This window comes from Rattus norvegicus, chromosome 3, assembly GCF_021556685.1.
Source record: "Rattus norvegicus strain SHRSP/BbbUtx chromosome 3, alternate assembly SHRSP_T2T, whole genome shotgun sequence".
NCBI lineage: Eukaryota > Metazoa > Chordata > Mammalia > Rodentia > Muridae > Rattus > Rattus norvegicus.
Window position 1 is genome coordinate 112,640,083 of NC_141536.1, and position 15,629 is coordinate 112,655,711.

The 15,629-nt window shown below is 44.3% G+C and overlaps 1 protein-coding gene across 2 annotated transcripts in view; it reads right to left on the reverse strand.

Moving 5' to 3' along the window:
- Shc4 (SHC adaptor protein 4) overlaps window positions 1–15,629 on the reverse strand; it is a 93,866-nt gene that overhangs the window by 56,925 nt on the left and 21,312 nt on the right. For both annotated transcript variants that reach the window (XR_015683408.1, NM_001191065.2), the window contains 1 exon segment: window positions 7,107–7,177. Coding sequence is in view for 1 of the 2 variants with exons in the window: in NM_001191065.2 (NP_001177994.1) it covers window positions 7,107–7,177 (71 nt within the window). In the remaining variant the exon portion in view is untranslated.

Consider the following 15,629-nt stretch of genomic DNA (forward strand, 5'->3'; position numbering starts at 1 on the left):
CATGGTTGGAATGCCAACAGCTCTCACGGACACTGCCATTTAAATTTAGTTTCTACGCAGCACAAAATACTTTTCTTTTGATTTCTTTTAAACTAGTTAAAAGTGTTCCAAGCACTCTGGGCTGGTAAGGTATCGAGATAATAATCGGGCAGGAGGTCGAATTTAGCCTACAAGGTCAGAACGGAGTGTTGGATTCCCTGGAACTGGAATTATGAATGGTTATGTGGTAACAGTGAGCTGTATGGATGCTAGGAGCCAAGCCCACGTTCTCTACTAGAGAAATAAGTGCTCTTAATCACTGAGTCTCCACTTTTCATTCTGTTGTTTGTTTGTTTTGTGGATTGACAGAAGGAGACGTTGTGGGGGTAGGATGGGCTTTAGTATCAACTAACCTTCATTAAGCTGTATCACATATATCTGTTTTATAAGGGTTTTCTATGTGTCATACAAACTGGGGACCTCATTTTCAAATCACCGAATAAGCAGCGTCCTTTGCCTCTGAGTCTCAAAGTGTAGTCCCCAAACCAGTAGTATAGTGTCACACCCAAGGCTTTGGACCTGCAAAGACCGGAGTCAAAACTTCCAGGGGCATCCTCCAACTTTCCAACAAAATCTTTTATGTGGCCAGATGGTGGCAACCCATGCCTTTAATACCAGCACTTGGAAGGCAGAGGCAGGCAGATCTCTGAGTTCGAGACCACCCTCGTCTACAGAGAATGTGTGGCTAAGGCTACTTTTCCCTTTCTTTAGTTGAGATGAGAAGAGAACACTAAATACTCTTGGCTGCAGATCTATACGTAAAGGTATTTTAGAATGAGCTCACACTTATGTGGGTCTGACATTTGAAAGCCAGGCTCAATTCCAACTGGGAAGTACATGTCTTGTTACTCTATCACTTCTGGCCTTTAACATTTTCCTAAGATGTGACCCTTAAAATGCTCTCCCTCGGAGGTGGTGAGCAGACCCCGTTTCCACAGCTACCATTTACTGACATGTGACCTTGGGAGACTCCTCAGTGCCTCGAAGCCTCTATTAGAATGGGTGACATGATTTACAGGAGCAGGCAGCTTACGAGCTAGAGGTTTGTTTTCTTTTTTTGGTTCTTTTTTCCGGAGCTGGGGATCGAACCCGGGGCCTTGCACTTCCTAGGCAAGCGCTCTACCACTGAGCTAAACCCCCAGCCCCGAGCTAGAGTTTATATGATGAAAATGCTGATGTTATTATCTACAAACTAATAATAAACTTCTGGCCACTGCTTGATAACTGGACACCACATCTGGTCACTCGGAAAGACGCTGGGGCTCAGCCTGTCACACGGGCACTGAGAAGTGTCACTGTCTTGCTCACAGCCACCTTTCCAGACCTCAAGCCCACTAAACAAGACTGGGGATCTGTGGTACATCCGTTGTTTTCCTTTGTGCCAAAATACGTATGCACAGTATCAATGGGCCAAATGCTGTGCTGAGCAGCCAAGGACCCGAGCCATTTGCCCAGGACCATTTCTAGAACTCTGGCTCACGTCAAAAGTCCAGATCCTATGTCTCTTTATCTTTCTCGCCTTTTTCTAACAGTGAATGAGCATGAAGTGTTTAAGAGCTTCAGAGCCGCATCACCAAAAAGCAATCAATATTTACTGAGAGTTCAAACGAGCATGGACCCCATAGGCTCATATATTTGAGTGCTTGGCCCCTAGTTGGTGGAACAGTTTGGAAGGATTTGGAGGTGTGGCCTTGTCGGAGGTGGGCTCTGAGGTTTCAAAAGCTCATACCAGGCCCAGTGTCTCTCCTGCTCTCTGCCTCCAACTTGCAGATCAAACACAAGCTCTTAGCTGCTGCTCCAGCATCATTCCTGTCTGCCTGTTGCTATGCTCCCTGCCATGGTCATGGACTCGCCCTCTGACACTGTCTGCAAGCCCCCAATTGAATGTCTTCTTCTGTACATCTCCTCACCCTCCCTGTGTCTTCACAGCAATAAAATAGTATCTAGGACATCAATCCACCACATGGGTGGCTCCACGCTAAGGGAGACCCTCAAACCCAAGGGTAGTAGATAATGAAGCACCTTAATAGGTCCAAGTAGGAGCTCAGGGAGCTGTCCATGGGCCTCAGTGGTGCTTTGTTCGCCCAGATCCAGAGGTTTAATCCACAGCAAAATGTACACAGAAATTCGTTTCTGAAGAACTGCCTTTAACGTCCCACTGAAGTCAAAGCATCAAAGTTTTCAAGACAGCAAGTTGAACTTGCAGGCTCACTATTCTAGAACAATAAAATGGCAGCCGTCCGTTTCCCTCAGAGAACCCTCTGTAACTGATGCCCTTCACTGCCAGTCATTACCTCCTAGCTGACCCTTGAGCAACAAAGTAGGCTGATCCTGTGCTGTTGGCTTAGCATAGTTGGTCACATTCTCAAATATGAATTACGAATGCAGGGAAGGAAAGGACCATGACACAAAGGGATAGAGGCCGTGCCCCTTGGGGTTATCATGTACCATGATGATGAACCAAAGGTTCAGATGCACCAGGGTTTGGTGGTGGTTTGAATGAGAATGATCCCCATGGGTTCATCTATTTGAATGTTTGCTCCCTAGTTAGTAGAACTGTTTGGAAAGGACTGGAAGGTGTGGCCTTGTTGGAGGAGGTATGTCACTGAAGGCTGGCTTTGAGGTTTCCAAAGCTCATGCCAGGCCCAGTCTCACTCTCTCTGGGGGATAAATTGAGGACAAGGTGTGAGACCTTAGCCACTGTTCCCTTCTGTTTACCGTCTTGTTCCCTGTCGTGATGGTCATGGACTCATCCTCTGAAATTCTAAGCAAGCCCCCAATCAAATGCTTCCTTTCATAACTTCTTGGTCCTGGTGTCTCTTCACAGCAACAGAACAGTAACTAAGACACGCTGCCTCTGCGATTTCCTTTAAACTCAAAATATCAAGTTCTGTTCTTCAGGATGAAAGCCAAGCCTTCTCGGGTTTACCCTGAAGCATCTGAACCTTTACTGCCTGTCAGGTTTCCAACCAGGCTTGCACGAGCAGGCATCCTGCGGAAATCGAAGGCTGGTTCTTCTGTCATTGTGTGGATAGTTAATCCAGGGGAGGAAGCTAGACTTCATGTATTAATGACTCCATTTCTGATTTGTCTCTGTGTTTTTCAATCTAGGGCAAACTGAAATCTTTTGTTTAACTTTTTTTTCAGTCTCTGGGAGGGCATTTTTATGGAGGAGAGCAAATGGTCAGACCATCTGCCACATGCCTTTTGATTTCCCCCTTTCTCCTCTCCATTTTTTTCTGATTTCCAGATACTTGGAAGACAAATGTGACTGTGTGCTTTTGATCCCTTAATAATCTTGTTTCTCTGTACCAGCAGGAAATGTCTGCTTCCTCACCCTTTCTTGTGAATCTTCTCTTTTAACAACTAAGATCTGGGACAGCATCAGGGCTGGAGGCCCCAGAAAAGAATTAGGAGAGAGGGGATGGAGAGATGGCTCAGTGGTTAAGCACAAAGGCTGCTCTTTCAGAGGACTCTGGTTCTATTCCAAGCACCAACATGGTAGTTCACAACTATCTGTAACTTCAAGAGATATGATCCCTTCTGGTCTTCACTAGCACCAGGCATTGCATAGGGTACAGACACCAAGACAAAGAAAAACAAGAAAAGAAGACAAAAAAGTAAAGGAGAAAAGAGTGAGCACTCGAGAGCCGAGTGGAGGGTAGGTGCTTCAGACGAAGGGTGCCAGTTTCTTATTCTGATCTTATGAGAGGAATGTACCACTGTCTCAGGGGCTCAAGGAGACTTCAAGATGCCCACTTGACTCACTGGACGAGTCTAATGTCCATGGGAGAAGGGGACCGAACAGAAAGTTTCTGAACTCGGATAAAATATTCCCATGCAAGTGATACACTGGACGAATCTGTCATTGTCTACTAATACCCAACAAGACCCAACTAAATATCTCAACAAGACCTACATTTTCAGAGAAAATTTTCAAAAAAAAAATGAAATTATTCTCAGCAAAATGTGAGCTCTTCTGGAGGAAAATGTAAAAATATTATTCAAACTTTTTTTTTAACACCATGTAGACCAGGCTGGCCTTGGATTCACAGAGATTGGATTGCTTCCCCATCGCTGGTATTATGAAGTGTGTGGTTGATGATGAAGCTTTCTTTCTTTCTTTCTTTCTTTCTTTCTTTCTTTCTTTCTTTCTTTCTTCCTTTCCTTCTTTCTTTCTTTTCCTTCCTTTCACTTTGGTTTGTCTGTCTGTTTGTTCATTTGTTTTGGTAGTGCTGGGAATCAGATTCAGGGCCTTGTACATATTAGACCAAGTGGGAACCAAGGAACTAGCCCTTAGAATACACACACACACACACACACACACACACACACACACACACACACACACTAATGACTGGCTAGTAAGTATCAATACAAATCAAAAACTCTTCACTTAAACTATTTGAATTAGTCAAGACAAAAGAGACAGAAGACAGAAAAGTAGCTGGCAGAGATGTGGGGGTGGGTAGAGTGGAAGCCAGCCGGGAGTAAGTGTTTAATGGGTACAGGATGTTAGCCTGAGGAGATGAATACATTCTGGGGGTGGATACTGATAATGATTATACAGCAGTGTGAATCAAGATACATTTCCTGAACTTAAAAAAAATTAAAATAGTAAATGTGTTTTATATATTTAACTACAAGGAAAAAATTGGAACTCTAGGAAAAAAAATTTAGTGTGGTAGAGATATCATACAGCATATTTATATTTTTGTAATCTCATGTGTAGAAGAAAAGACTTGGAGAGATATTCTGAATACAAAATGACAGATATTATCTGGGTGGAATTGTAAGCTGTCTTTCCTTTCAGGTGTTTCTTAATGTTCGCTATCTGCGTAACTAGGAACAATACATCTGGAAGCGCCCTGCTCACAGGTCGGTCTCCTGAGCACTGTTGTTAGAGCAATAGAACCTGTCGTTACCTGCAAGCACATTGTATAGTTACATCCCTTGAATAGTCTGTCTCCCACCTCGAACGTTAAGTTCCACCTGAGCAGGCGCTTGCCTTTCCTCACGCAGGACCCATAATGCTTAAGCAGTCTCAGGCACTAAGTGGACTCTTTACAAATGCTCTGGTGAAGCAAGGGCTCTATGTGTAAACAGTCGGGTGAACAGAAAGGAAGTTTTCTGTCTCCGTCTGAGGCTCCCAATTCTATAACAAATACAGAAACTGAGAAATTTATGAATTTCTCATCAGAATAGATTTCTTACGATCCTGGGAGTGGGAAGTCCAAGATGAAGGCACCGCAGACTCAATGTTTGGCAACATCTTTTGTTGAGGAGACCCCCTTGCCGTACCTTCACATGGAAGATGGGGTCAGTAGCTCCCTGGACCTCTTTGAAAAGGGTACTGATTCCACGTACAAGAAAAGCTCTGTCTTTGTGGCTTGATCACCTCGAAAAGGTATCCTCTCTTAACACTATCACGGCATCACATGAGATTCGGTGTATTAACTCGGGCACTCAGACTGTAGCGCTCAGGTGGGAGCATTGTTTTGTCCTGAGCACCCACCCCAGGAAACAGCAGGTCAACCCTCTTCCTGGCAGCTGTAGGAAGGATTACAGGAAGGCTTTCCTCAGGAACAGGGTTCTCTAAATTAAGCCTAAATAGGTCAACCGGGTAGAAAGTAGTCGAGAATCTGTCATTTGGAGGATGGCCCAAAGAGCATAAGAATGTGAAAGGCAGGATATGAACGAGGAGAAACTCCACTGGGCACTGGAACTGCAGCCAGGTAGAAAAGCACACATTTAGTCAACGAATATCCACCAAGTCTCTTCTGTGGTCCAAGGACTAAGGTAGGTGTCATGAGCACAATTGTATGTCATTTGCTTGACATCTCACAAAAGATTTTAAGATTTCACTCAATGCTACTAACTTCTCTATGTTTTGTGCTTTTATATGCTTGTTACAGCCCTTGAGAGATTGGACGTCTCTGCGTTCAGCTCCTTTCTTTTTTCTTCCTGTGACATCTGTACAGTTATGACCACTAGGCATGGTTCTAAATGGTTTACCAATGATGAGTGAAGAGAAATTTGGAAAGGCAGAATCGAATGCTACCTAAGACAGAAGCCCAACTCAACATGCCCTCTACTGCGGTTCCTGGAAGCCTGGGGATATATGGGTCATTTTGTTATATCGAAAACCTATTTGGATCTGAATAACCTAAGAACATTTTGAGATAAGGTTTTTTTTAAACCTCAGCACAGGAATTATTGTATACTTCGAGTCTCCTGAATGGGGAGAGAAGGTCTTTTATTCTTGGGCTTCTGGACAACAGGACCTTTCTATGTCTAGAATGACATAAGGTGAGCATCAAGAAAGGTTATTCCCTCACAATAATGAGAACATTCACCTTTAAACAGGTGGCTCACAGTCACAGATCCAGATGGGAGCTGTGGCAAGCCTCTGAGGTACACTTGGCACCCTATCCAACAGATGCTGAACCTTCATCCTAAACCATCTATCTCCCCTCCCCTCATCTCCCTCCTAGCACAGCCTTCCCGGCAGCTGAGGTCACTTAGCTCTCCTTGTTTTAAAGTTGACCCTAACAAAGCATGCCTTATACTGGTTCTTGGGACTTGAGTCCAGCATTACAAGGACTCTGGTTTCTTAAACTAAGCTACTTGGAGTGACTCTGGGTAGAGGTCCACCCACGCCATTGTACAAAATGGAGGGCTATACTGTGTCAGAAAGTAGATGAACAGGGTAGTCTGGCTTTGATGTTGTTAAAAGTTCCTGCCTGGTCTTATTTTGCGAGATTTCATTGATGCATTGGAGACACTTAATGCCTTACATCTAGGCACACCTTTAAACACATCGGTACCTGGGAAAACAGTTATTTCTGTAGACTGAACCACGAGCCACTTTGTAAGTCTTCATATATAACACCAATGCTTTCCCACACAGATCTAAAGCTTTCACACAAGGAGATAAAGCCAGTCATCAAGGTCAGGGGGGCATCGGTCCCTTCTAGCCACACTGGTGACTTTGCAGACTTCATAAGAGACCCAACGGAGACTTTAAGATACAGCCCCTTAAAGACCTTCCAGTTTTAATCTCTTACCTTGTAACTTGGGTTCTCATTCCAAAATCCAGTGACCTCATTGACTGCAGCACTTCAATGCAGCCCATGTACTAGGAAGAAAAACAAAGAAGTAGATCACAGATACAGAAGCAGCACCTTTGAGCTCCACAGTGACTTCCTGGGCAACACCCAGAGTCAGCCCCAGAGAGAAGCTACAGGTGTGCACATCGCCTGTGTTGGTATCTCTGACCACCAATGTGCACATATATCCTAGAAGACAGCAGCTTACTACAAACTCAATACGAACTCAAGTATGGAGAATACAGATGACAGATGATCCTGGGCTCAGAGGTTGGGAGTGTGGACCTTTGGTCTTCACCCTGTGCATGGTGCAGCCTCACATAGCGGCCCTGCCACATCTTCATTTTCAAGGCCCCAACTAGGGACCCAACTTTTCCCACATTGGTTTTTGTCCTTGGTAAAAATGAAAATTCAATTAGAATTGTTATGAAAGCTAAATTGTTTCACATATGGAAAGCTTTTAGGACAATGCTTGGTAGGCAAAACTGCACAAATGTCAGAGGAAGCAAAAATAAACAGGAGACAAATAACACATGACTCTCCAATTTCCTAAGGGCCGGAACAAGCATACCATTGCACAAAAGACAGGATTTAGTAACATTAAGAAGGTCCTGTCATCTTTTGTGAGACCACTGCAGTTTAAAAAAGAAAAGAAAGGAAAAAGGAAAGAAAGAAAGAAGGAAGGAAGGAAGGAAGGAAGGAAGAAAAGAAAGAAAGAAAGAAAGAAAGAAAGAAAGAAAGAAAGAAAGCCCCCAAACAGGGCTAGGTAGGTTTAGCTTGATCAGGGAGTATTGGAAAAGGAATTGTGACTTCTAAAGCAAAGGGAGCCAAATCAGGGATGAGGGTAAAGAGGCTTGAGTCAGTGTGAAGGTGGGTAACAGTGAGTGTGCAGTAGGATGCTCCCTGAGAGAGGGAAGTAACAATGCTGGCTCACTCGGAGGGAGGCATGGTACCAAGGAGGAGGAGATGATTCAAGTGGCATCACGGACAGACCTAGCACAGGACTCAGCATTTAATTTGCTACATAGAAAAAGTAGCAGAGTGAGTCAAGGACAACTCAGCTGCTTCCAGCGGGGCACAGAGGAACCCAGAGTGTCATTAGCATGACCACTAGGGCCAGGAAAAGGAGGTTCGGAATTGCTTTGGTGCCCATTGACTGCAAGTCACCGGTTGGAGAGCCAGGAAGTAACAGGCTGACAGCTGACAATGGAATTTAGTGTCCCCCAAGAGAACAAAGCAGGACAAAACAAAGGGAGGGACTAGGGAAGGGACACAGTCACAGTTTTCTAAGCATCTCTGCAGGTGAGACTGAGGGATCCTCAGAGCAACCATTGACTCTGGAGGGATCTACACTGAAAATTGCCTTGGAATGGTATGAGTGCCACGTGGTGTGGATGAAAGGGCTCTCAGGTCCTCAGAAATGAGATACTTCCTGTTTTGCTGTCCTTTGGAAGCCTTCCAACCTCCCTTGGTGATGGGAAGAGGAGGGGACACTCCCCAGATCCTTTTCTTGTAGTATTTCTGTGTGGAGTCTATAGCTGTCTCAACCCAAAACTGGCTTTGTGTTCAGTCGCTGCCATAAGTCTGGTGTGGGAGAGACATTCTCAGCCAGACCCCAGTAGTCATACTCCTCATGGGGTGTCTGATACTGACACAAAAAACATCTTGTACACTCAGTTCTTAACCCCTGAGGCCAAGGTACTACAGGGAAGCAAATTGTCTGGAGACAGGAACTGAGACTTCTAGAAATAGGAAGGTTGGTGGAGAATGCTGGAGTCTACACTCCCATTCCCACACTCTGATATAATGTTGGCCCCCATCCTTGTTCTCAACCCTTCCCAAGGTCAGGGCTTCCCACTTGCCATTCTACCCTGACTAACTCATCTCTCTCCACTCTACAGGTCTGATTCTTGTTCATCTTGCAAGCTTAGTTAATGTGGAATGTCCTTAGGTCATCTCCTGTTGCTTATGAGGACAACTCTTACTTGTGTCCTTCATGCCACCATGAATCAGATTTATCTGTCAGTTTGCTTGTTTATTTCCTTGTCTGTAAGCACAAAGAAGGGCCTGGGACTATGTCCCAAACCCAAGAGTACTCAGAAAAAGAAGGAAAGGAAGAAAGGAAGGAAGGAAGGAAGGAAGGAAGGAAGGAAGGAAGAAAGAAAGAAAGAAAGAAAGGAGGAAAGAAAGGAAGGAAGAGAAAGGAAGGAAGAAAAAGAAAGGAAGGAAGGAAGAATGTAAGGAAGGAAGGAAGAAAAGGAAAGGAAGGAAGGAAGGAAGAAAGAAAGAAAGAAAGAAAGAATGGAAGGAAGGAGGAAAGAAAGGAAGGAAGAGAAAGGAAGGAAGAAAAAGAAAGAAAGGAAGGAAGAGTGTAAGGAAGGAAGGAAGAAAAGGAAAGGAAAGGAAGGAAGGAAGGAAGGAAGAAAGAAAGAAAGAATGGAAGGAAGGAGGAAAGAAAGGAAGGAAGAGAAAGGAAGGAAGAAAAAGAAAGAAAGGAAGGAAGAATATAAGGAAGGAAGAAAAGGAAAGGAAGGAAGAATGGAAGGAAGGAGGAAAGAAAGGAAGAAAGGAAGAGGAATGAAGGAAAGGAAAGAAGAACACATTTTACTCTACGGTAAGCATCTTGTGCTGTACTGTATGTACCTTTTCTTCATTTTATTTTTAGTTTTCTATTGTGCCTTTAAAATGAGTAGAGAGAAGTAGCAGAGGGAAATGAAGGTTTGGCCAAAGGAAAACAGGATATCTCATAAAAAGACTTGGGTGTTTCCTTAGTTTCTTCTGTTGCTATGTACCCTAGCCAAAGCAACTCAAGGGAGAAAGGTTCTATTTCGGCTCTCAGTTCAACGTTACAGTCCATCATGGTGGGGAAGTCAAGGCAGCAGGAGTTTGAAGCACCTGATCATAGAACAGTCATAAACTAAAGAGTGATGAACAATTGTGCTCAGCTTCCTTTGTCCAGCTTATGCAACCCAGAATCCCAGCTAGGGGATGGGACAGGTCTTCTCTCCTCAATACAGTCAAGATAACTGCATCTGCTACCCAGACACGCCCCGGGGCCCATCTCCCAGGTGATTCTAGATTCTGTGAAGTTGGCAACACTAATCATCACAAGTAGAAAGGTCATAGGTTGGGTGCCACCACTGATAGGTCTGGGTCTCTTGATAATATGCTCATGGGTAGTATATTTTTATACTTCAGCCCTGGAGACAACCAGCCCAGACAGGAAGGAGAGTGCTATCCCCAAGGTTTCCTTCTTAGTCACACGTACTTTGTGTTAACACCTCCTACCTGTGTCCTTCTAGGACAGGCCCAGCATTGCTGTAGGAGCGTCTTCCCTTCTGATGAACCTCCACAGCAGTACACAGAGTTAGCTATCAGTATTGTGGTGGAGACATTGTCTCACTCTGATATGGCACAAAGTTCTCAAGAAAAAGGAGTCATATAGAGGTGGCCATCAGTGAGGACAATTCCCCTTCCAAGCCTGGAGCATATGTGGAAGAAACTACAATGGATTTTTGCCATGTCTAAGCCCCAGTGGAGTTGGGGAGGGAGTGTGCCTAAAAACAATCTGTAAGTTTCTTTGTTTGGGAATTTCTGAACCTTAGAAGTAAGGAGGTGCTGAATGGCAAGGCCTGGAGGAGAGGTTTGTTAGGATAAACCAGAGATAGCAATGCCTCCCTTTGGTTTATTAAACGCAGACCTAATTTCTGTTCCTAAGACAAGGGCAGCCTCCAAAAGAATGGGTTGGCTCTCTTTCTAGAGGTGAATCATCATTACCTCTATTGGAATAGACAAGAACAATGAAGCTTATTCAGGACAAGTGCTTGGCTTCTGCTCATTGGTTTACTGAGACTGAATCACAGTTTACTCTAGAGCAGTGGTTCTCAACCTGTGGGTCATTTGGGAGTTGCATTTCAGACATCCTGTATATCAGATATTAACATTACAATTCATAGCAGTAGCCCAGTCAGAAAGTAGCACTCCTCTACAGTTTCTGATTCGTTCCTGCCTCCACGTTCTTGCCCTGGATTTCCCCAACAATGAACTCCAACCTGTAAGCTACCCTTTCCTACCCAGGTTAATTTTGGCTATGGTGTTTAATCAGAGAAACAAATAGTATACTAGAACACCATCTTTATAATAAGCTACCCTTGGGCCCAGAGTAGGGAAGACTACTATGCTCATGTGAGAGAAATTTAAGTGATAGGCTCTGTGGTTGGCAAGTGTAAAATCACACAAAGAAGAACATACTTTGGAAAGAAACACTAAAGTTTGTCATCAGCGATTAAGAGCACTGACTGCTCTTCCAGAGGTTCTGAGTTCAATTCCCAGCAACCGCATGGTGGTTCACAACCGTCTGTAATGCCCTCTTCTGGGGGGTGTATCTGAAGACAGCTACAATATACTCATATAAATGAAAAAATAAATAAATCTTTAAAAAAACAAACAAACAAAAAAGTACCACTCAGTGAGGCTGCCCTTGCAAGCAGATACCCAACAACAATAGAAGCCACCACACTGGACACTGAAGGATTTTCCTGCTAACTTTAAACAATTTCTAGTCCTCCTTCTGGGGTGGGAGGAGAAACATAGATAAGGAAGGAAAGACATCCCTTTATGACCATGAAACTGGCCGTCTTCACTTCCAGTCCTAATCCTATGTGGAGGAGTAGACATATCGAAGGCCTTCAGACTTGTGCAGAGTTGGTGGGAGAGTTCAGGCACCCTCTGCACTGCATTGAAACTAGCTGGGTTATCAGTTGCTTCCTCCCCGCTCACTTCCTATCTCTTGCTCCCCAATGACCCCTCTCTTTCCTTGTCTTTTGTGAGAACATGTTCCTCAGTATATCATCTCTCTCTTTGGATCAGTCTCCCTTGTTTCTTTCTTTCCATGCCATCTGCATTTTGTCCAAACAATGGCTCATGCTCTTCTCAGCCTACACAAATGTTTTGCGACCTCATTAGAATCACTAGGGAAGTGTTTAAAAATGTCTAAGGTAGCTTAGTGGTAGGAGTCCCTGCCAGCAACCCTAGCAGTCTGGGTTCGAAATTACTCCAGAGAAGCTATTTAAGTGACCAGTAAGAATATGGAATGTTGGGGTTGGGGATTTAGTTCAGTGGTAGAGCGCTTGCCTAGGAAGCGCAAGGCCCTGGGTTCGGTCCCCAGCTCCGAAAAAAAAAAAAAGAACCAAAGGAAAAAAAAAAGAATATGGAATGTTATTGACATGGTTCATTGGTTAGAGAAATGCAAACCAAACCAGAAAAACCCAGAAAGTAAGTACAGATGTGTAGAAATTACAACTGCTACACACTACTAAAAATGTAAAAAGATGTAGCCATGAGGGGACAGCTAAGCACTGCTTCAAGAAAACTAGAGAGAATTATTGTATGAACCAGCATTCTTGCCCCTAGAGGAGACCTAGGAAAACCGAAAATACACAGGAAACAGAAAGTGCACACACAACCATTCATCAAAGTTGTATACCTAAGAACACCAAACTAAGAAGCGTGCCACCGTTCACTGACTGATGTGGAGAAAGTACTTATAACCAAACCCCCAAATGGTTCCTGGCAATGAAAAAGACGAGGTGTGGAAGCATGCTATAACAGAAAGAAACTCTGAAATCACTATTCTGAGGGTGGGAAGTCAAGATTTCTTTTGTAGAAAATAACCCAGACTTCTGCCATCCTCCCTCCCTCCATCCTCTGCCTCCTTCTCCTTCTCTTCATTCACCTATTATTGAAAATACCACACATTTGTCCATTTTCTGTCTTCTGCACAAGAAGGTGAGTAGCTAAGGAAATAGAGATGAGAAGGCCAGGGCACAGGTGTGGTTTCTCTCAGAGCTGATAACAATGTTTCCCAGTTAGTAATGGTTTTCCAACTCTATGAATATACAAAGATAAAAACCCAATGAAATGCAGACTTTGAGGAAATAAACTGTATGGCATGTGACTACATCCCAGTAAAGCAAGTGCCCAGAGGCTATGACAGTTAAGAAGTCAAGCAAGCAAGACTGAACCCCCAGTGAACTAGTCTATGGGGGGAGGGCGGCAATGGGGGGAGGGTTGGGAGGGGAACACCCATCAGGAAGGGGAGGGGGGAGGGGGATGTTTGCCCGGAAACCGGGAAAGGGAATAACAATCGAAATGTATATAAGAAATACTCAAGTTAATAAAAAAAAAAAAAAAAAAGAAGTCAAGCAAGCAACATCTGCAGGCAGTACACGGTCCTGGAATAAACCACTCAGGTATGAGTGGCTGACAAAACCAACCCAGAATGAGAAGTTATTATAGCCTGAAACGTCATCCAATACCCTGGAGGCAGTGCTCTCTGCTTGCCCTTTGGGATCCCCGAGATTCTTGGTCACACCCCTATGCTGCACTGATCCAATGAGACTGCACTGTTTCAATGTCTAAGCCCCAGCTGCCCTACAGGCTTCTCAAGGACAGGCTGGGGGGGGGGGGGGGGGCGTGTCTTAGTCATCATTTGCCTTGCACCTCTGACAGTGCAATACGTGATTTATTTCTAGAAACGGTGTTCAGGAAGTCTCAAAATAGCCTGTATCCTGGCCGGACCACCTAAAACATATTCATTCTTAAAGGAGTATGGTGTCTGTTAAGGGAACCCTGGAGCTAGGTTGCCTGAAGTTCTTCTGCTGGCTTTCACTGGGTCTTCTGAAAATAGATGGGAAAACCCTTCCTTGATACTGGTAAGATGTGCCACTCAAAATACAACCCCTGGAAGATGCCTGGTATTGACAAGCACTGCTTCTCTTAGGAGTGATGTAATATCTAGGAAAGCAGGAAGCCACCATCTTCCCTCCATTCTCCTCCCTCTTCTATGCTTCTCTTCACATCTCTACTGCTGAAAATGCTATTTGCCCATTTTGTCTCTCTCACTGGAAGATTAGTAATGAAAAGCAGTAGGATTACTCCATTGATAGCACCTGGTGTACTGCCTGGCCCCCAGCAGCTCCTCAAATACATCTTAGTCAATTAAAGTGACTCATCTATCTATCTATCTACCTACCTACCTACCCACCTACCTACCTATCCATCTATCCATCCATCCACCCAACCACTCACCCATCCATCTCTCTATCTAAGCATGACCTTTTCTACACCAAGGTCAAAGCTTAAAAACCTGGACTTCACTTGTTTACAAACAGGAACTTGGCATACCAGGAATTTCAACCAACTGGAGTTCTTGGTACTCACAAAAATGGAGCCTTCTAAAAGCAGGTTGTACCTTCTGAGTGTTTTACAAAGGGGGAGCTCTCGTGCCCAAGGAGAGAACCCAAGCCGAATGGGAGGATTGGGACTAGCAAGGCCTACTATTCTGGGACTAGAACCCTATCTGTTTCCCGCCCCACTGAGCAGACTCCTTCACTCAGAGACTGTGGAGGGAACTGTCTCCACTCTACTTCCACCGCTGATTTATCTAAAGTCAGGATGGTGGCATCTAGAGTTTCCTGAAGAGTTTTAGATATAGGGGAGGCTTTAAGTTGATTCAAAAGAACTTCTCTTTGACAGAGGGAAACCTAGGATCCTGCAAATAAAATTACTTTGGAGCAAAAAACAGAATATACAATAAAAATCTTGGTCTTTCTGTCACCTTAAAAAACAAATATACTGGGAAACGAGTCACCTACAATTGTGCATGGAAGCCTTCTAATCTGAAAAAGGCACTCCCTGGTCATCAGTGGGCAAAGCAAGTATGCCGACCACTCCTCCCCTCATTCCAACCGTCCTACTCCCATTGAAAACCCCTTACACATGAGAAATGTTTTGAACTGAGGGAGGTTTCATCTCTGCCTACAGACCTGAACACAGACAAAATCATCCAGACTGGGGCCATCCCTGAGGCAAATACCACCATGGGAACATTTTCAGGGCTATGACCTCCTGTAGGAACAACATTGAAGCCATAAGTACTTCTTCCTGTTGCAGCACTCTGCCAGAGAATCATCCTGGGTTACCACGTGGTGTGGCACAAACAGGGGTGTGCTCTAGAGTCTAGTCTCAAGAGTGTCGTTTGGTTTTGATGCTCAGATTGAAACTGGGGCAGAGCCTATAGAAGTGGACAATCTCTTCTAACAGCTGCAAACACTTACTGCCAGAAGCCTGATGCTCTCTCTCCTCAGGGATCACAGGGTTGGTTAATGTAGAGCTTAGATCTTCCGATGTGTGAAGCTGTCTATATCATGGTGCCACCCAGCACCAAAGAAGTTTGTCATATAGGAGAGATGCTACCCGAGGTTTATGAAAAAGTACAAGACAGGCACTTGGACATTTGAAAAAGTGTAAGATCGTGTGTACATGCATGTGGTTTGGTGTGTGTGTGTGTGTGTGTGTGTGTGTGTGCATATGCTGGACATTAAACTCAAGATTATAATATCTTATCCATAAGACAGCTGTTAATAACAGTTCTTTTTGGGGTCCTGGATTACATATCATGACTGTGTTCTGAAGGTTTGC